The sequence below is a fragment of the Dermacentor silvarum genome, chromosome 1 (genome assembly GCF_013339745.2).
Source record: "Dermacentor silvarum isolate Dsil-2018 chromosome 1, BIME_Dsil_1.4, whole genome shotgun sequence".
Taxonomy (NCBI): Eukaryota; Metazoa; Arthropoda; class Arachnida; order Ixodida; family Ixodidae; genus Dermacentor; species Dermacentor silvarum.
In genome coordinates, this window is record NC_051154.1 from 158,467,905 (window position 1) to 158,489,919 (window position 22,015).

Consider the following 22,015-nt stretch of genomic DNA (forward strand, 5'->3'; position numbering starts at 1 on the left):
CACATAAGCAAAAACAACAAATAGAGACATACTTGGCAATGCTTTGCTTCTTTGTTCTCTGCACTTTAAAGACAAAGTAAAAAGACACATGTACACAAATAGTTGTGTACATGGGCATGCTTTGCAAGAGATGTGATGCTTTTCCTTATCTTACAAGCCCTTGTTTACATACATCATTTTCATTTGGAGCATATTTGTGTCCATTCTATACTAGTCAGGGATTTGAATGACACCTCAGTTGGAAAAATGCCCTCTCAACGTCACAGCGACTGTTTGAAATGCAGAGCAATGTCATCGCTGTGTTCAGTGGAGGGTGATGGCATCTTGCCAGTAGACGAGCACGTGAAACGCTGTTCTCGGCTCCTTGTTCTAGCAGGTATTGACTTAACTCAGCAGTTGGCCATAGTGAAATAACGATTAAGTTGGCTTTTCTGACTGGGATCCAAAACCGTGCTGGGTCGCCATTCATTAAACTGATTGTAGTCCTTATTATTGTCATTTCGCTGCAATGTCCTGGCCCACTTCATGCTGATTTTTCTGCAACCTTTCTCGCAATATATTTCTTGCAATATAGGATATATCTCGACCCCTTGCTCACTCAAACTGGGCAGTGCTCATTGCTTTTGTAACACCTGCAGGAGTGGGACTCCTGCGCCAATTGCGCCATTTTGATACAAACGCAAATTCCTGTGCCAGACTGCGCCAAACACAGAAAATTGACCGAAATTGCGTCACGCTGCGCCAGAACAGTTTCGGCATGTGTGCTCCGACAGTAGCAGTGAACAGCGAACGGATTCGTTCTCCAAAATGGAGTGCAGTTGTTCACATTCCGCACACCGTGTGACGGCGCCTCCCGCAGAGTTCCCGCAGAGTTTCGGCGCTCTCTACACAAAACCACAAAAAGTCGGCTAAGTTCGCTGTGAGCGAACTAGATATTAGGAAGGCGCACACTGCAGCGCGTTCAGCTGGCGCGCTCTGTCCCCAGGGCCAGTATAACGTAAAACTATTTCAATCTGTACTTATGCCCATATGGGCAAGGTCTGACCCATTTTGACCCATCATGAAGGGCTAATGGCAGATTTGGAATATAAAGTCGCAGTTTCACACGAAATGCAAAATTGATCGTTTTCTGATAATAAATTATTAGGCAGCTATAAGGAGTAAGGATAGTAGTTTTATCGGCCGTATAAACTTGTAAAGATTCACTTACTAACTAAATTAATAAGCATGGTTGCACGTGCACACAAGCAAACACGAACAAATCTTGCTAGATGACCGCAGAAATTCACTCTCAAAACGCTAGAGTGAGGTAGTGCGCAGCAGCAGCAAGCTAATTGACTACTGTGCTGCCTCTGGATTCAACCTGAAATATGCGGCGAAAATGCAGTGCACACGAAGCTATCAGCACTCGCACTCTGTCCCCATTGCAGATTGCTTTCAAGATAGGGCACGCGCGGCCGCGTCATACACAGCAGCCGCCGGAGTAGAACGCGCCTCCCCCTCCCTTTCCTCTCCCCGGTGCCTTGTGCGCGACGAAGACTGCACGCTTCCTCTCCACTTTCCTCCCTTGCGCACCCGAAATTGAGCCACCATTGTCAGCCCAACCTTGCATGCTTTCAATCGCACATAGAGCATACGGCGCGCAGCGACGATGTTATCGACCCTGGAATTTATACAGAACGTCACGGTGACGACCACGGCATAAATGCGCCTGGTATGTCCATATAATTGCTACAGCAATAAAAACAGATTGGAATAGTTTGACGTTATACCAGCCTAGGGTTGATTGCGGCTCTCTGGGTCTGTGGTGACATATGGGGACCCAGAAATTGTTACCACGTTGATTGGACCACATAATTTGAGAACATTTTCGCCTATCATCATGAGCGTCGACGTGGGAATATGTAGTTTGATGTTTTTGGCTTTACAGGAAAATATGCGCAGTGCTGCCGCTCGACCCACTCTTCCATATTCTAGTACGCTATAGCTACAAAGCAAGCTTCTACTATGCGCTTCATGTTGGTTTATTCTGTGTTTCATCGTGGTTTTGAAGTGCGCTGCCATATTCCGTTATTCTGCCAAAATTCAAATTGGGCGGCTTAAACTGCTCCAAAATGCAATTTTACTTGCTCCTAAAATTGCTCCAAAATGACTTTGGGCAGTCCCACCCCTGCATCTGCATTTTTTTTCCCCTTCAGGAAAGGACAGAACTTAGTGCTGAAAACGGGTTTAATCCGATTTTTTTTAAAGCTTGTTCGGAGTGCGAAAGTCGGGAAATAATCAATTTTTACCCAAAAATGTAAGACTCCAGATATAAAAGCGTGAAACCACTTTAATTATATTTACTGACATAGTGTATAGCACTATTTATTGCCTTTGAAACCTTATATCACACTCAGAAAGCAGAGTTTTGCTAATACTGGAGTACGTATGCATTTTCATTGGCTTACATAAAAGCAGTATGTGGTAGTGCCAAATATAGCTGGGAAATCAGGGTAAGTAGTTGCAGGATACCTAGGCAGTGTATTGGATATCCAAGAGGCACTTTGTGCGATAGCATTTTAACCCCTTCCATGCCTTGCACGAGCTGTACTTATGCATGCCTTTCTGGTATAAATGGCCAAGGATGCACTCAGCTCGTCAGCGGTACTTTCCATTTTTTAGCCATGCCATGGAAGAGCCCAGTTTTCTTAGTGCTTAGTCGTTAGGGATGATCGCTAAATTTTTTTATTCGAATAACGATTAATCATTCATCATCTTAACCTTTAATCAATTAATCACTTTCAATGCAGGGTTTTGCATTGATTAATTGATTAATAGAATTTTTTGTCGGGCACCTTAAAAAGACTGAAACAGTCATCTACTTTTGTAGGACCCTATTTTAATGTTTGAGAGGTGGAACCAAGTTAGAAATTCTAGTGTATAAAGTTCGATAAAAAATAATGTTTAATTTATTAAAGTCTAAATAAAGTTGACACTACTGGCATTTGAAAATATAAACAATGTATGTTATAAAATGGCACTTAGAGCACCATTAAACAAGATAAATGGCAGTAGTGAATCCCTGTACAGTACAGTTAAATAAGAAAAAAAGGCAGAAGTGAAAAGTGAAGTCCAACTAAAATATGCACGAAATGGTATTATGCACTAGGGAAAAGAAAATGACTGGTTTAGGATTTTAAGCCACATGCTCTTTTCTACAGAGCAAAGGAATGTCAATTGGCTGGGATGTTTGGGTGAAACCAACACCTTCGTTCAATGGCCGCACAACCAGCATGCGATATAGATGCTCAGAAGCTATATATTTGCTGGAATTGACATGAACTCCATCGCTATGTCAAATACATGCTCCAAACCCACGCGAATGCTGTGTCACGTCTTTAGTGGACTGGGAGTGACACGACGATGAACGACTGGGTTGCTATAGTATGCCTTGAATTGCGAGGGCATTTCAAGCCTCCGGCTTTGGGTGGTATGGTGGCATGTGCGGTTGCGGGGGAAGAGAGGTGAAGCGCTCTGCTCGGCATCACTCGGGACTCGAAAAAACAGTCGACAGTTGCTCTACCATAACCGCACAGTCACTTCTTGTGCTCCGCCATTCTTGTACAATTTCAAAATTCTCACGCAACTCCTGCCAAACTCTTGAAAATGATTAATTGATCATGCCTAATCGATTAAGTCGATTAAATGAAGGTGGGCATCAATGAAGATGAATCGCGTTGTTGCATACTTTTAATTGATTAATCAATTAATCGTTAATCAATATTACCAACCCTATTAGTTGTGCTTTTGGTAGATGGTAGTCCGGAAACCATGAGACAGCACTAGCAGAAGCGAATTTATTCTTTCTGAGGAGGTAGAACATGTTGGCAGCTGGTTCCTTTAAAAATAATTAAAAAAGTGGTGCTGCCTTCTTGCATTCCTCATCATTGTGACTGATTCATTTATTTAATACTTAAATTGTTTGTTGTAGTACATGCTTATTTATTTTTCAATTTATTGTACATCTATTGTTTCATCTATACATGTACGTATCCTTTTGCTTGATTATCTCGAGTACTTCGTTTGTCATTCGGGGACATGTTCCATCTTTGCAGTAGTGTCAGGAACTTGCATGTTGATTGTTCAATTGCATAACGAAATTAAAAAAATTCTGTTTCCACATACAAATTCTCATAATTTACTTGCTCAAGTACGTTTTGTATATGCAAGTAATCAGTCTTAGTTGCACATTTCATGTGCTCCTTGTAACAAAAATTTGTGTGTTGGTATGGCAAGAACACAAAACCTGGAGAATGATCAGCAATTGCAGCACTACAGACTCCACCAGAAACATTCATGTCATTATTGCATAAGATGTGATCTTATGAGTTGGTTGGGAGATCACATTGATTACATAAAGTGACTGCAGTAACAATGCGTAATTAGGATATTCAATGATTTTTGTGAATGAGAGGTTTATTATTTTTTTGTAATCTTGCAGCTGTTCACGTGAACATGGCGATTTATTTTATTTCTTGGACTTCGCAGGAGACAAACTTGGACTTGGTTCAGTTCCCAAGGCCTGTCTACATTCACGAAATTCGGATTATTCCATTGGGAACAAGAGTGCAGGCCGATTTTCCTGGCGGCCATAGGCTGGGGTAAGCTTCATATAAAGGGCTCTCTGTATATAATTACATATACTTTGGTTTATTTATAAGTTGAAACTATAAATGTTAAGAGTGCTTGCAGAATGTTTTTTTTGAACATAGTAAAAAAAAACGTTGCAGATCTTTTAACGAGGCTGCTGTGACCCTGTGAGTTAAATATTAATGCACTGCTTGCAGCAGGCAACTTACAATCCTGTATCAAAAGCAGTGAACAAACGCTTGCTCTCGCATCTGCAATGCCATCATTGCTTTCGAACTGCTTTCGATCATCGAAAGCTGATCGAAAGCAGTTGGCCAACCAACGCTATTGGCTAACTTTATGATCACGAGAACATTCTCAGTAATACACAATTGCTAATTTTGAGCTAAATAAATGAAAAATATATATGTCTGCGATCTTAAAAAGACGGAAAAGTCATTTCTGTATGTAGCTGCGTCTGCTGTGCTTGGCCTCCGAGATGGCAGCGACATGCTGCATAGCGTAGTCTACCATGGCCGTGACGTGCCCTTTCACCGTTGCGACGTTCAACTTTTGGCCGGGGCTTTGCCCTCTTGGCACCTCACTGTGCAGCTAGATGAATTGAGCCTTCATATTGTTGCCATCTAGCAAGTAAAAAACAATTAGGTGTAAAATCTTGTAAATCAACGACTTTAACACACATGCCAAGTGCATTGTGACTGTTTACTGAAGGTGACATCACAGCAATCAGAGGTGGTGACAATATGTTATTGTAGACCACTGACATAGACACCAGTCAGACCAATGCTTTGGTTGCAGGCAGCACCATGAATCTTCTGTCAAAAGATGGAACGCACATTGGACGCAGGATAGGAGGAGCCACTAGGAACAAAGAATAGCCAAAGGGGATGCTCTATGTATTCAGAAAGGCAACTGTGGAGACCCTTTTATCAATGGTCTAGGCAAAAGGGAATTACTGACTTTGCAGTGCAGGATAGTGCTTCTTGGCTTTTGGTGGCAATGTGCGATCTAAGCCAATACATCAGTCTCTCTGGTGTGCATGTCAATGGTTTGTGATGCCACATGATGGGCACCTGTGATAGCTGTGATGTCACCTTCAGCCTCCAGCCATATGTGCGTTTCCACCCAACGGGATGTACTTGATGTACATTTTGAACTCTCATTTAATGAATGATATCAATATTTTTAATGCACTGTATGTATTGAGGCTTCACACCATTATTTCTGTGTTGACAATTGTCTAAGCAAAACAAAAGGGAGACAAAAATTTGATGAGTGAGCCTTCAAGAGTGAGCCAAGTTGAGAGCTCTTTAAATGGCGTGATTCTATCAATGCGTTTTTGAATGAAACAAGATTTTGTTACACCTGTTGAAAGTAGGCAGGAGAAAGGGCACTTTCATGGGGGTAGGTTGCCTTGTTGACAAGCTGCTCAGTGAAATGAGATGATGGAACCACAGAAATACTAGTCAGGGACTTAGCAATGGGCTAGGTACCTGAGTTGAAGCTAGCCTCCTCTCCTCTTCCAGAGTGTGCTTGGCCTTGTGCAAGTACATTCTTTACCTTGCCCTGCCCTTCTCCCTGAGAGTTGGACATAAAGTCATGCACGCTCCTCCCCACTCTCAGATTGCTGGCTTTGTGATTGATCCTAATAGATGCATAACCGGCCAGCAGTATGTGGGCATGTAAAAATGCAAGAACTGCAAAATGTGGTACAATATACTGGAAGCTTGCTTTGTGCATTTGAGCTTCTTCCCCTGAGATGTTACAGCTTGCCAGATGTCATTGCAAATTCTATGCCCCAAGCTTCGAACAGTCTTTTTGTTTTGTTTATGCATGAGGAGGCACTGCTGAGTTCATGTTCTTATCACCATCATAAGTCCCTGTGATCTCGGGAATCACGAGTGCACATTTACAAAATCTGGCATTTCATATTTTACTAATCTGCATTTTTCAATGGAAATATGAATGCTTTACCTCTTTTGTAGCAGTATGGAAATCTTGTAGGTAGCATGGTCATTGCAGCTAATAATTATGTATTGCTGTTTCTTTTGCAGGGCTACCAATCCTTCAGAATTTCAAGTAGAATTTTTTGTTAATGACCTGAGCAAGAGAACTGCCTCCACTTTTGAAAAATTGGGAAGGTAAGGAAAACTCCTTATTTATGTTCAAAATGTTGTAAATGGGCTTTCTTATGGGTCTAAATTGCCCCAAACAAAATTAAGAACCTTATGTAGGCAGCACTGCTGAATGTTATAATCATTTGCCATGGCCCGAAGAAGGGTCACGCAAGAGATAGTTGCATAGATAGTGTTTCCATTCTACACGCTCATATTTGTGCTGCAGTATAAAGGTCTGTCATCTTGGCTGGGCCAAATATATGTGAAGAAGCCTTCTTGTAGTAATTTGCAAAAGGCCTATTTCACCCATTACATGTATATATTGCAAAACCCACAAATTGAATTCGGAGATGTGTTACTTATGACAGAAAACATGTTCTAAACGGTTCATAAAATGACTGAATATTGTTGTAAACAAAAAGATGTGCAAAGGCAGCACTTCACAAGAAGCCATGCGCGCTTTGCCTCTTCAGAGTTATATGAAGAACAGGAAAGAGTCAGCAGCTTGGTATCTGGGAGCGATACCATTGAAATTTTCCACTCCACACTTTGTAGTAAGCAGAGTCCGGGGGAACTGTACTTGGAATAACCTGGTCTAAAATATGGTTCTATAATCTGGTTCTACCAACACTGTGGTTGGGACCATGAAAAACGAGTAAAGCAATTTCATTATGATGGGGGATTACTGGTATCTCAAAGCAATGGAGGGGGTAGTTCGTTCATGTCATTTCAATAACAGTGACAGAAACACAGGTACAGAGTGACAAAGGGCTTTGTTCTTTTATGCCTGTGTTTCTGTCACTGTTGTTCCTTGTCTGCTGTACAATTCAGTGTGCGTTAATGAACATTTGTCAGATTTAGGTTGTTCTATGTTTGAAAAATGAGATTAATAACGGCTTAAATGAAAGGTGCTTTAAAATTTCAGTATTGGTGGTAAATGCAGGGTCAGGTTTTGTCACAAATTGTTCCCTTCACTTTTTCCTTGTTATAATGGCATTTGTTCATTGCGTCTGGTTTTGTGCATTACAAGCAATTTCTGAATTACTTTTCAGCTTTGAGTACAAGCAAAATGCTGAGATTCAGTTTATGACAAAGAAGGTAACCTTTCTCTTTTACTTTTTTCATCTTGGTGAAATGTGCATATCAACCATTAAATGCATGTTAAATAATCCTGGGTGGCCTAAATAAGTTGGGAGCCCTCCACTACAGCTTCTCTCATAGCCCCTTTGTTGATGTTGGATGTTACAATCAATCAATCCACTCAGATCCAAATCGGTCTCTTCTTTCTTCCTTTAGAAAAACATCACAGTGGAACATACCCCGCCGCGGTGGCTTAACGGCTGTGGTGTTGCGCTGCTAAGTACGAGGTTAGGGATCAAATCCGGGCTGCGGGGGCCGCATTTCGAGCGAGGCAAAATGCAAAAACGCCCGTGTCCTGTGTATTGGGGGCACGTTAGAGATCCCCTGGTGGTCATAAATAATCCGGAGTCCCCCACTACAGCGTGCCTCATAATCAAATCATTGTTTTGGCACGTAAAACCCGAGAATTAAGTTGAATTCACAGGGAAACAAATTATTCCGCTTGCATATGACCATTGAGGCTTTAGAAGCAAGGAGTGTGATATAGCCTCATAGCACATAAGGGTCAGAGATATAATTGTCTCTTTCAAGGGCAAATAAATTGGATGCCTGTAACTTCGTAATTTTATTTTTGTCTGCTTAGCATGCCCAAATAATTATGAATGGTGTAGTTTGATAACAAGGGAAAGTTTAGCCCTGGGTAACATTGTTCTGTTGCTACTGTTGCACTATGCTGCACCGCCTCTGTTGTGGCATTCGAAGGATACAGGAGAACCACTTGGAGAGTATGATAGCATATGGTTTGACTTTCTTTTATTAGACACTTGGCCGTTAGGTATGGTGCATTAGAAAATTAATTTGCAGTATATTTGCAGCATGGTTGCAAAAATAAGTTCAGTGCACATTTTTATGTGTGAAATTTTGGGGGGAGTGGCTTCATGTTATATTTTGGCAGATTCTTTAAAACTAATAATGCGAGATCAAAAGCTAAGATAGGCACGACTGCAGCCTGGTCCAGCTCCGCAGATGAATGTCTCTCTGATGTTCATTCACCTTCAGGGTTCTTCAATCATATCGGTTACAAATCTTTGTTTTGATATTCAAACATGCTACACGTATTCGTCTCCAGATCGGTGTTAATTGACTGATGTGCCACCAGTGAGTAGCGATATAATACTTTGCTTCAGTTCTTCATCACCTATCGCCTACAACAGTGTTCAAAATGGTAAAGCTGGCTGAATAAAGGTGCTGATTGAAAATGCTTTTAATTTAGCCTGTTTTCCCCCTAATTCTGTTCTAGAAAAAGTGGTGTATTTTTTGTAAATTTTGTTGACAATAGGTGACGCAACAATTAGAAAACATACATGCTTTCTGCCAATCACTGTGCCTTCGGCGACAACAATGAGGCAACCGTGACTGTGCTTGATCAGATGGTCATTTTGGTTGAACAACTTGAAGATGCATCTAAAATGGTGGACAGCTGCTAAAAGCGAAATACAGTGATGTTGCCACATGCCATCTATGAGCCTCCTGGGCTAGAAAGATACGTGCTTGGCGTAGGAGGAGAGAACACTTTTGGGATGGCGTTAGTAAAAAAGTTGGTTTTGGGCTGTCTTTTTGTACTTCACCTGTAACAATATATACAACAACTCTACAGTAGCATAATCTGGGCCCTCCTCGGGCAACCTAAGGGATAGATTCGAGAAATGAGCTGCCTTGTACAGTCCACAACTTCTGTGAAAATCAGCAAATGCTGCTAGAATTTGGTGCTGAGGGATTTAGTTATGATAAAAGTAACTTAACAAATTTCAGCACTACAAGTACTGAAAAAGTTCACTTTCTTGCCCAGTGTTCTCCTTGAAGAGTAAATTTCATTGACTTTAGATGGTTGCGCCTAACTCTGTCTCACATTGTCAGCTTTGTCATTGCACTCATTTGTAGTGGTGTCATCCCCAGTTAATACATGGTGCCACCATCACATCAATAATGATATTTACCCGCCATAGTGGCGTGGTGGTTTTGGTGTTGCGCTGCTGAGCCAGACAGCATGAGATCGAATCCTGGCCGCGGTGACTGCATTTCGATGGGGACGAAATGCAAAAACGGCCGTGTACCGTGCATTGGGTGCACATTAGAGAACCTATGGTGGTCAAAGATCCGGAGTCCCCTACTTCGGATCTCATAATCATACCGTGGCTTTGGCATGTAAAGCTCCATAATTAATAAAAGATTGTGATAGTTCTGAATTTTGTTTCATCAGACCTTGCTGCAGCTGTCAGCATTTTTTTACTGGTTTTTAAAACGAACACAGTTACTGTTTCCATTTTTATTTTGCAAAGTTTAACAATAACAACAATGTTGCTGTAGCCTTCCTTGCTTTTTTTTGGTGGCACTGATTAAGTTACAATTCCTGAAGGAGTCTAGTCTAGAAACATCGGGTAACAGCGCAAACAGATGACCACAAGAAGGGGGACACGTACACACAAGAGTCTAGTCTAGCTGACGGCCATTGTGTTTTGTGTACTGTTTTAATAACAGAAAAAGGTAATGAGGTTTGAATAAGTCATAGACGAAGGCGGGCGTTATTTTCAGTAAAATTGTAGGCTTAGTGCTGCATGTAACATTGCTGAAGTTTTCTTGACAGCATTATCTAGCCACTAAAAAAAAAGTTCATTTTAAAAATGAGATAATTGTTGATATGTTGTTCAATTGTTAATTGAAGTCTTTTAAAGGTGTGTGAACTTTCCTTCAAATTTTTACATTTTGCAGTTGTGTATGATACTGTCATTGCCAGTTCCTAATTGGGTCGTGTTGCGGTTTGTACCTTGTGCACTTGCACATATAAGCATTAATGTAAGTTGCAATGAAATTTAAGTGGACTAACAAGGTGTGTCCTAGATTGCGTGTGGGCTTTATTTTTTTTCATTCGCAGATTCCAACTGATGGTCTAGTTTTGCGTGGGTGGTACAGTGCCATCACTCTTGCTGTGTATGGCATCATCAACAAGGTCACACGAGAACCGGCATCGCCTCCACCACCACCTCCTCCTCAAGCAGCCTTGCCAACAAAGAGTGAGTTTGATTCTGTTATCGTGCTGCTGAGTATATGTGCTCTGTGAATTGAACTGATGCATTTTGTTTTCTTTTATGGTTTGTTCAAAGTGCTGACAGAAAGTGAATGCTGGGGCAGGAATCGTGAATTTTCATTTAAATAGTTCCTTAATAATGTGTACAATTCTGAGAAGAGTGAAGTGTTAAATGGATGTTGAATGGTAAAAATTTTTTTGTAATAGTAAAATTTAGGAAATAAACTATGACCCCAGTTTTCTTTCTGGTGTGATTGCAACAGCATTAAAAAAAAAGAGGTTGTTTTAGTTTTTACAGTTGAGCATGAAACATTTTAGCTGACATTGGTAAGTACACCATAATAATAAGAGTCCGCCGCCAGCTTCCAAAGGCACCTGCTTTATATTTAGGTCTCGCATGACAGCACTGTTTCATCTGCTACTGCAGATGTGCGATAGCATTGGCATCACAGAGTGCATGCAAGTGTAAATCGCATTATTGTGTCCTTTTGAGCTACATCAGCTGCATCATTTGGAAACATTGGAAACACCCGTGTAGTTACAGATCAGTAAAACCAAAATGTTGCAAGATTCAACATGCACTTTGCATACTTTGGTAGAACGCCATTATATGCTAGTGGCCTGAAATTGCAAGATTTTTCGTGCGATTGTGACTGAAAAGTAGAGGGAGACCATAGAAATATGAAAGAAGCACTTATGCCAGAATTCAAGAGCCCACACCTGCTTAAAGGGACACTAAAGAGAAAAATTATTTTAGCTCTGTTAGTAAATTACCCGTCTACAATACCAAAAAAACCACTCTTACTGCATGGAGACGCTTGGTACGTCAGAAAGGAAGCAAAGACGAGTGACGCCGCCGCCTTGAAAACCCTGCACTAGCTCGCCGTGACGTCACGGAATTTGGTGTCGTCTGCATGGGCCTAGTTAAATTTTCCTCTATAAGAATTGACTACCGTATTTTCCAGTCTATAAGTCAAAATGGCAATTTTTCAGATAAAAAACGTATATAAGTCGCACCGGTGTATAAGATGAACCTGTTCATTCATTAAGTGATTTAAAAAAATAACAGTGGCGTTTCACATCGTGACTGCGGGTCACGCGCAAGCGTATGGGTGCCATTCCTATATAATTGTGCTAGCAATAATATGGACACTCCAGGCGCATTTCTGCCGTTGTGGTCGTTGTAATGTTCCATATAAAGTCCAAAAGCGATAACATCGTCCCCACTCACCGTATGCCATATGAGTGAGTGAAAGCGTGTGACGGTGAGCCAAACTGTGCGCAAGCGAGGAAAGCGAGAAGGCAGAGCGCGGGAGGGAGGGGTTGGGGCGGCTCGTACTCTGGTACCATCTGCATAGTTTGCGCAGCGGTGCGCGCCGTATCTTGAAAGCGATCTGCCGATGCGACGACTTTGGGGTCAGTCGACTTGCGGTCGGCCTGCCGGCGCTTGCGTTGCTGCTTTGTCCTTCTTGCACGGCGCATGGCAACTTGATCACGACAAGAATCCGGTAACTCCGTAGCACGCACACAACCCATAGCAACTGCCCGAGGAGGTCAACCCAGCGCGCGGCCATAGCATCCAGTCCGATTTTGACTGCAGTTTTTCAGAAAAAAAAAAACGAAAGAAACGTATATAGGTTGCATCATTTTATAAGATGCACTGACGAAAAATTCAGAAAAAAAAAACACGACTTATACACTGGAAAATACAATTTTTTTCTTTTTCCCCTTGAACAATTTCGGACTGGAGTGGCAGTTTACAGACACAGTGTGACTAAATATTGTATACATTTGTACTTGTTCCTGATTGTATGTATTGTATGATTGTATGTATGATTGTATGTATGTATTTGTATGTATTCTATTGCTTCTCTGCTTGTACTGAAGGGTCTGCAGTATGTACTAAATAAAATTAAATAAAATAATTCTAAAAGAGCCAAAGACTGAAGTTAGAAAGTTTTAAGAACTTTTTCTGTACCACAATGACCGAAATTCGAAAAAATGCTTTGCAATGCGTGACATCACACTAACGTACCAGCTCTGGGGCTCCAGCGTGAAATTAAAAAATGAGATGTCAGCTGTTTTTCTTCTAGTAATCAACCTATCACCGCAAAATCAATGTAAGTAGCGTTATTCAAGAATACGTTATCAATCTGAACTGATTCAGTGTTTCTCTTTAGTGTCCCTTTAAATTGGCCAGCTGACTTCCTTTGCATAGGCATGTTAGACAGTCACTACAATTTCTCATTACTTGCAGCTTTCAAGTGGTAGGTGAAAGATACTGTAGCCTAAATAAAATATTCCATGAATGGATTGTGTTCATAAATATTGCTTGTTCATTAGTTTCCATTTACATATCTTGTTTTGGATATTTTCTTCTGCCTTCTTCACATGCTTATGCTGCATGGCTTTCCTGCAGTAAACTACATGAGCATGAATTCAGGAGCCAAGATATGATATAAAGATTGTGAAGACTTTCTAAAAACAAACATACTACAACGAGGTGAATGAAAGAACAGCGTTGTGATGTCCAACAGCAGCAGTCAACTGCCATGCAGGTCTACTCCAATTGTCTGTGTTTGTCTCTTTCATCCTACTCATCATGCATCAAAATCCGTCTCAATGGCATACTCATGCTTGAAATTTTTGCTTCTGTGGGGTAAACTTGCATGTGATGCCTTGTGTAAAGTGATGATCTTCAAAGCTTGATTAGTGGGATATTGCATCATATTTATGTCAAGGCTTAGTCTGATACTTATGAGATTAATTTCTCAAAACTGTCTTTATGTCCTTTCCAATATATACTGTATTTCAGTTGTCTTTTCATTTATTCATTTAAATGTCAATTGCTGTGAAATTTCAGTTTGGCTAAATTGGTAATAGATGAGTAGTCTATATGGTTGAAGCAATCTTGGCAAAGCTGCAGGGCTGGTAATTGTATAATGTTTTTATTAGCAGCCTTTAAACAGCATCTTTGTGGATGACGCGTGCACCTAGTGGCTAGCAGATATGATGTAAGGCCCAGCACGTCTCCTTCGAGATTTTTCAGCTCACTGCTGGCAGTCGTGGGTACCACCTAAACTTGTCACGCCGAGGAGCCGCACATTCTCGGTCATCCATCACTTTCAGTGACGAACAATTGCGGCGTTTTTTCAGTTTCAGTATCAGAAATCTTTATTTTTGCAAACTTTTCATACCACAACCACTCGTATTTCAAATGTAAAACTTCGCATGGAGGCTGCTCAGTATCTACACTATCTGAAACGGCTTTTCACACGGTCCAAATTTCGCTGCCCTTGGCCTTTAATGGTTTTTCCCTGCAAAAAGTGCGCAGTTATAAGTACATGGGATTTCTCTTTGACAATGATTTGTCATAGTCTAAATGTATTGATTTAACCTTTACCAAAATGCTTTCACATGTTGGTTACTTGCAATTTACACTCTATTCAGCTCCTAAGGCTACCATACTGCTTACTTAGAAAACCCTAGTCCATCCTATCTTAAAATATGCCTCTGTCATTTGGAATCCTTTCTTGAGTATCATGATGGTTCCTTGAAGTTGGACGTCATGTTTGCAGAATCAGTTCAGAAGAAAGCCACTCATTTTGTGACTAAGTGACACAACGACGAACCAAGAGCGAACAATATGGATGAGCACTAAGTTCAAACTGACCTAATTTTGTCACATGTGACAAAATTTGTATTTATGTATTTATTGTTTCTACATCGCCTTGAGGGCATTATTTAGACGGGTTCTTTACAAAAATACACATGCAGACCTCGCATGAAGTAAGAACTGTAAGCATTAGGAGGAATAAAACAAATTGAGGAATGTGTGCACGTGCAAAAGAACCAACAAGGATGTAACAAAAGTTCAAAAGCTGGCAAGAATACTAACATAGATACAAAATACAGTCGAATCTCGATAATTCGAATTCGAAGTGGCCCGAAAATTTGTTTGAATTAAAAGAAGTTCGAATTAAAGGAAGGACTTATTTTTGAAGTTTTCGTGCACCACAGCAAGACGTACGAACGGTGCGAGTCGTGAAATATCGCGGCTCGCTAACGCATAGCGAGCGAGGGCCACGAAACTGCCCAAGTCGGCCAACACTCGCTTCCCGATAACAACAGAAAACGAAACTTCAGGGATCGGGCGGCGCTGGCACGGCGATAAGTGCGCGCGGGGACCGTCGAAGGTGAGGGAGGAGGGCGGCAAGGAAGCGGATTTGGCCTCGGCAACCCCATCGCTTCGGTGGCTCCCCTCGCGCTCCTTCTCAACTCCCTCGTAGCTCCCTCACCTTCGACTGCCTCCTTGCACGCCCGCCTCCGGGGCAGCAGCATCGCTCCCGCCGGCCTGGCACCAGCTTAGCCCGCTCCCTGAAGTTTCGTTTTCTGCCGTTAAAGTGAGCGTGTTGGCCGGCGTGGGCAGTTTCGTTAGCCGGACTGGGCCTCCGCCGTTGCTTCCCTCTGCGCTGCAGCGTTGGCTGAGACATCGGTACATACACGTGTGTTACGGTGCGACGCAGTAACGGAGACCTTGCCATTTGAGCGAGTGAAATTTCCGCCACGGTTGTTTTTCTTCCCCTCTTTTTTTTTTTTTTCTCCGCGTGGCGTTGAGGGGTCTCGCCTAAGCTTTTCGGAGCAATGGCGGTCGGAGGCGCTGCTACGTGATTTGGCGCACTGCTGAGAGCACTGTCGGTGCGCGGTATGTTCGAGTTAACTGTCGCAAATGCTTTTGCGTTCGTATTACCGGGCGTTTTCGCCCATTGGAATACACATAACTTTGACAGGACCACAGCTTCAGTTCGAATAAACTGGAAGTTCGAATTAACGAGATTCGACTGTAACATAAACAAAAAACGAAATTAGCCAAACAACATGTTTGTAAATAGAGGAAAAAAAAGCTAGCTAGCTCACAAGTTGCGAAACGGTGCATACCCACTGCATGGGCAATCAGTGAAGCTGCTACCATCAGACGTACTAGCAGCATTCATGTGCTGTTCTATTCGAAAACGGTGCATGGAACGAAGCTTTAAAAATGGACGTTTGATAGGAAATTCTTTCTAGAGTGGTCTCTTTGCAATACATACACGGGCAACTTTGGGTACATATCTGCATTGACACAAACACGGTGCTAAGAAATCTGATTTAACATTGGCAAACAGAATGTGCAACGATACACGAGGGTGCCCCACGATAGAGAATGTTTTAAGGCAGTGACACTAATGTTATGCTATTAGGAATTGGTGACAAAACAGGCAGCCTGATTTTGAATGCATTTTATGCCGTCAAGAAGTGTTTTGTTATCTATATCCCATGCAGGCAGAAGCATACTTTAAGGTGAGATGTACTATCGACCAAAAAAGTTTACGGACCAAGGGATCTGACAAAAAGCTGAATATCTCCGCAACCTGTATATGTGAGCAACATTGTGATGTATGGTTTTACTGGCTACTTTTAAAGGCTGCTCGGATATTTAGCGTTTTCTGAGATCCTGTGGTCCGTAAACTCTTTTGGTTGATACTACATTGGTAGTGTAGAGAGCATTTCTAAAATTTCTCATAATATTTATTACATGGCCAGCCTTCAGAGTAATGTAGTCACCGTGTTTTTACATGTTAGGTTAGATGAAAAGACTCCCAGGTGTTTTACATCGTTGGCCATTGCAATTACATTTCAGTGCAAGGTGTAATCTCTCATTATTTACAACTGTTCTGCTAAAACAAATGTAGTTACATTTAGATAGGCAAATAATGATGATTATAATGATCATTCCTCCTGTGGGTGGGATCTGCACAATTTTCCCTCTCATTTTAATGGTAACGCCTGTTATTATTAGTGGCAACTGTGAGACAATGGAGGGCTGACTAAACGCTAGACGTCAGCCCCTATGCAATTCTCAAACCATTATTGTTTCAGTAATTACGAGTGCTAACGGTGGATTTTGCACGTAACAAAAGTATTGCGGCGTCCCAGATATTGCTGTAGAACGTTCCCACGCTAGTGCCGTGATAATTTATGACTGGTGTCTTCGCTAAGACAAGCGAACCGCAGATGATTAACCCAGAAGTACAATCATTATAATATTCGCACTCATAATCTCATTCTTTGAGTCTTCCTCTTTGCACTTTCATTGTACGTTTGCGCTTCCACATATTTATTCAGAGCTTCTAGCTTATTCGACGCAGATAATGTTGGACCACTCTTATTTTAGTTAGTCGCGCATTCTTTTATGGTTGTTGATCACGTAACACCACATAACAAAACATTGAGCAGTCGAATTAACGCCGTCAGGAGTTGAAACAACCACTCCTCTAGCGTTCCCAGGACACATTTGCCATTTGGGGCACCACACTAATATATGGTCTAGATCTTGTACGATAGTAGTGTCCTTTGGACTGAGTATTTCTCTGTACAAAATGCAATCACCAGCGCATGACCTGTTTTTTTTTTTTTATTTGATATCTGTCCCTGCGTTGTTTATGCAAAATCAGAAATAGTAGCAGTGGCCCTAACACCGAGCCCTGAAGGACACCTGGGGCGCGATCTTGTACGCGTTCCAAAATGGAACGGAGGCGTTCCGTTCCATTGAGCCACACACGATTGGTCAATTTCAACCGCGACGTTCAAATTGACCAATCGTGTGCGGCTCGATGGAACGGAACGCCTCCGTTCCATTTTGGAATGCGTACAAGATCGCGCCCCTGAAGTAACGAGACCAGGTTAGATTCTGACCCATTACTCACAGCCTTTACTGCAGGAGATTATCGGAAAGGCCAATGCTCTTTAGTTGGGAAAGGAATAGGCAGTGTGGCATGAGGTCTAAAGCTTTGTGAACTCTTGCAAGATGCAGTCTACCTCTTTACTTGGGTCAAATGATAAAATATTGTGTAAGCTCTACTAGTTGTGTAATGCAAGAATAGCCCAATTTAAACCTGATTTTCTTCATTTCAGAGGTTTACAGTCGAGGCAAAAAAATAGGATAGAACTCTTCATTGTTAGTCTAACGGAAGCACTAATTTGGTTATTTCGTATGTCCTGCAGGTTTATGATGTCTGAGTCATGAACCGATAAAGATATTCGTTAATTTGTTACAGTGAATTAATTTCATGAAATACCTGAGACAAGAACGGGCACTGGTAGCAACACAAAGTTGATTCTATTCATGCATATCCTTCGACTACAAATTCTTTATTATTAACAGCACCTAGTTAGGACGCCTGGTAAAAACTTCGCATCGCTTCTGTGGATATGGGAATAATTGAAGTTTTGAATTTGAAGGAAGTACTTCTTGAATAATTTGATCTGGCTTTTGATTGCCTAAGTACTTAATGCATGAATTATTTAGTTGTTAAAAAGTTAACCCTGCAATCACAATTTTCAACATCTTTATGAATCCATGCTGCAAACCTCTGAAGTCATAGCTGGAAATAGTTCTATAGCAGCATTCAAATGTATTACATTAAAGGGGCCAACAAGACTTTTTTAACTTGGTAAATAAATCATACTAGATGCGAGACAAAGCTGACATGAACAACTGAGTCAAAGATGCAGCTGGGAACATGTAATGGCACTGTAAAGATTGCTCATACTTTCCTGTGGCTTTGTTAAACCCCCACTGTCTAAACTGCACATGACGATGCAATGGTGCCCTCAAACGACTACAGTCGACTGCCATTGATTTGACCCTGGTGGGACTGACGAAACTGATCAAATTATCTGGCGTTTTGAATTAAGCAACGGGTAGAAAAAATGCTAAAACACACCGCTCATTTATTTGGCAGTACTTGCCTGATCCTAACACACCCCCAAATCAAACATGCGCCCACTTTCTTTTTGTCCAGTTTAGAAAACTAACGTTGAAATGACATTAACGTTCTCAAACAAAGTAGAAATCTAATATGCATCCAATTTCCTGCAAGAAAAATGGTAAAGGGTGTAATACATGTTGCACAATGACAATTGGTTTCCTAAAGTTAGCTTTGCTGGCATACATCCATGTTAAACAGTAAAGCATACTAACGCTGCTAAAGCAGTTTTGGTATGCGGTCCGATTGCATCGCGCATGTAAATTGCAGCCCAAATTACCTGAAAAAAAAAGGGGGGGGGGGAAAGGCTGTGTCAGAATCGGGTAAATACAATAATCAGACATTGTGAACTGTGGTTATTACTGGAAAATCATTCTAGGACAGGCCGAAAGTAGGCGTTTTCGACGGGAGATATTTGTTCAATGCATTCGCTGTCCCCTAAGCTCCACCGAGACAGACATTGTTACTTAAGGGGTCACTATTGGGGTCACCATAGGGATCAGGCACTCTGTTCAGGAACTTCACCATGCTGACTGGTGAAGTTCGAATTATTTGGCGAAGGTCAACTCTAGCATCGAATAAACGAAAGTTTGGACCTATAGAAATGCATGGGAGCCGACTGGGACCTTCGATTGGGATGGAATTAATTGAAAAGTCGAATTAACCGCAGTTAAATTAGCAGAAGTCTACTGTGCTGACTGAATTTATGAAAAAAGGTCACAATCAATAATTACTTTGACAGAGGCCAAAAACAGATCTCCAATTCTGACACTGTTCATATTACTTGACATATAAAAAATCCCACTGTGTCCAAAGTCTCCACACAAAAATTATGCTTTGTACTTCTGGCTCTTCTGCAGTACAAGGTTGTGCCATTGCTGAATATTTGCTAACCTCTATTGCAGTATGCATCTGCATGCTAGAGTGCATCTTTGTCTTTTTGTGTAGAATTCATGCTTGAACAATGCATTTGTAATATTCAGTTTTTGAAGATGTGTGGAATGCACTTCACAAGCTACATTGCTAAAAATAAACAGGAAACTGTGGTGCAGTTGTGTGCTTTTTGGCTCCAAAGGTAGCAACAGTGATTTGAATGCGGTGTATTGTTGTCCTTCCTTTTCTTTTTTCTTATACTGTGATGATGGTGTCCTCAAATTGAAGCTTGCATGCAGCACTTGCGTCTTGTATAGCCTGAACTTGCTGCCGTGCACTCTTAGCACACACCTGTAGCACAAGGAGTGAAGTGCGGGTTCACGGTGTGCTTGAGGGGAAACGAGAGTGCAGATACAGCACTGGCAAGCCACCACGCAGCAGGTGCTTGTGAGCACCAGGCATGTTTCTTTCTCCTGCCAGAAAAAGACATCACTGCACTTATTTCTCTAATGTACTGGAGCAGAAGTTCGTGTGAGATAATCCCCTTGGGGTCCCACTGGCAGCCATCACCATTGCGTAATTGTTAATCTTTGCAGCACTTTACTACACCTTTCCTCTCTCCATACAGCTATTCCACATGATCCTCTGCAGAGCCCAGCTTTTGCAATAAATCTTTTATTTCACTCCTTTCCTTGCGCATGCACACAAATGCACACATACAAATATGCAGACAGTAGCTGCAGCAGACAGTCTGGTTTCTCAGGCGGAAAGTGACAATGTTTTGAAGAATTCCCTTTTTCAATAGGTAAGCAGATTACTGTGTATATGTACACTATTATAAAGAAATTTAGCGCAACGGTATGTGTTAATGCTTCAGGTAGCCAGAAGCAGTTAATACAATCTCGTAATGTGAATATTTTTCACAGAATTCTCAAGTCTGCCCCATAAGCCATTTCTTCCTCCAAAAAGAATCAATGGAACTCCTGTCACAGGGGATGGATGTCACAAATCAGTACTACTTAGTTTGTGAAGTTTTGTAGTGCAAGTGGCACCATGTTTTATCCGCAACGATAAATTTATGATGGTGCTCACACATCAAAAAATAGAAAAAGAAAAGAAAAATTTACACAAAATATTCTGGCAGTGCAGTCTGAGACCTTGATAATTAGCCATTTTTTTTCCTTTCAAACGAATTAGGAGGGGTTGAACCTAAATTTGGTGTGTTCGGTGTGGAATGACCCATATACTGTCAATGTTCAGTGTGATAAGGTGAAAAGTCTGGCGGAATGTCTCATTAATTAATCAATTGTTCAATGTTGCCTATACATTTTGTCTGTATTTGTAAACTTCTTTATTTAGTATTTTGCCATCTGTGCTTCTAAAACTTCCTATGGCTCCCAAGAAATGTTCATTGCAGCTACAAGTTCACTGCTGGGATGAAGCATCAAGTTTTATGAATACACAGACTGCAATAATTAAATTACATATGCTCTAGATTTATACTAAATACACTGTACAGATCTACAGGTTTCACACTGGATTACCACATTTTTGCGTATATAACCCGCCCCTGCATATAATCTGCACCCCCCTTTGAGCCCACTGTAATAATAAAAAAAAGATCCTTGCGTATTGCCCGTGTATCTCCAGTTCAGGTTAGGCGCCGGTGTTGGGGCCACGAAACCGACAGGCGGTCGCGGTGCGCAGCTTGTAGGCTCTCTTTCTTCTTTCTGCACTGCCATACGCAGTACTCATCAAGATTGTACTGTCTTCCAGCTTCGCGGTTTCCAACTTCCTCGGCGACGGTGATTGTCAGCTTGTGCTGCGTGGTAAACGACGACTGCCGCTTAATGGTACTCATGAATACTGAATAGATTGGTCCTGTCTGCGTGCATCCACCAAGCCAACAGTCAAACGAAAATGGCGACAAGAAAAATTGCAGGCCAAGATCGTCCAAGCACTTTTCCGACTGCCCGCACGGCATCGCCACCTACCATTCTTGTAATAACCGGAGAATACACCAATTAATATAGAGCAAAAGGTAGAAATTAGTTTTGGCGTTTACGCTCTTCACTCTTCATACTGAAGTTGTTATATTATTGGGCTGTGTGTGCAAAGCGAGCAGTATCAGCGAGATCAGAGAGGCTTAGTCGCTATTACAATGGTAGGGGTTTCATGGCACAATGTGCATTGCCATGAAGCTGCACTAAAGGAAAAACCTTGCATATAATCCGCACGTCTATTTTACCACTGAAATTTTTGCATTTTTGGTGTGGGTTATACGTGAGAAAATATGGTACTTATCTAAACTAAAAACCTGCATGGACAAATACCAGGGTAGAAGGATTCTCCTAGTCAGAAATTATAACTCAGCAGGTGTAAATTGGGAGCACCTTCAGGGCCGATAATAGCTAGGACAA

At 41.5% G+C, this 22,015-nt stretch overlaps 1 protein-coding gene across 6 annotated transcripts in view; it reads left to right on the forward strand.

Moving 5' to 3' along the window:
• Nucleotides 1-22,015, forward strand: part of LOC119436287 (protein virilizer homolog) — a 259,809-nt gene that overhangs the window by 1,207 nt on the left and 236,587 nt on the right. For all 6 annotated transcript variants that reach the window (XM_037703092.2, XM_049656719.1, XM_049656715.1 and 3 more), the window contains exons 2-5: nucleotides 4,531-4,643; nucleotides 6,687-6,773; nucleotides 7,802-7,847; nucleotides 10,762-10,900. In XM_037703092.2, the coding sequence (XP_037559020.2) occupies nucleotides 4,531-4,643; nucleotides 6,687-6,773; nucleotides 7,802-7,847; nucleotides 10,762-10,900 (385 nt within the window). The remainder of the gene's footprint in view (nucleotides 1-4,530; nucleotides 4,644-6,686; nucleotides 6,774-7,801; nucleotides 7,848-10,761; nucleotides 10,901-22,015) is intronic.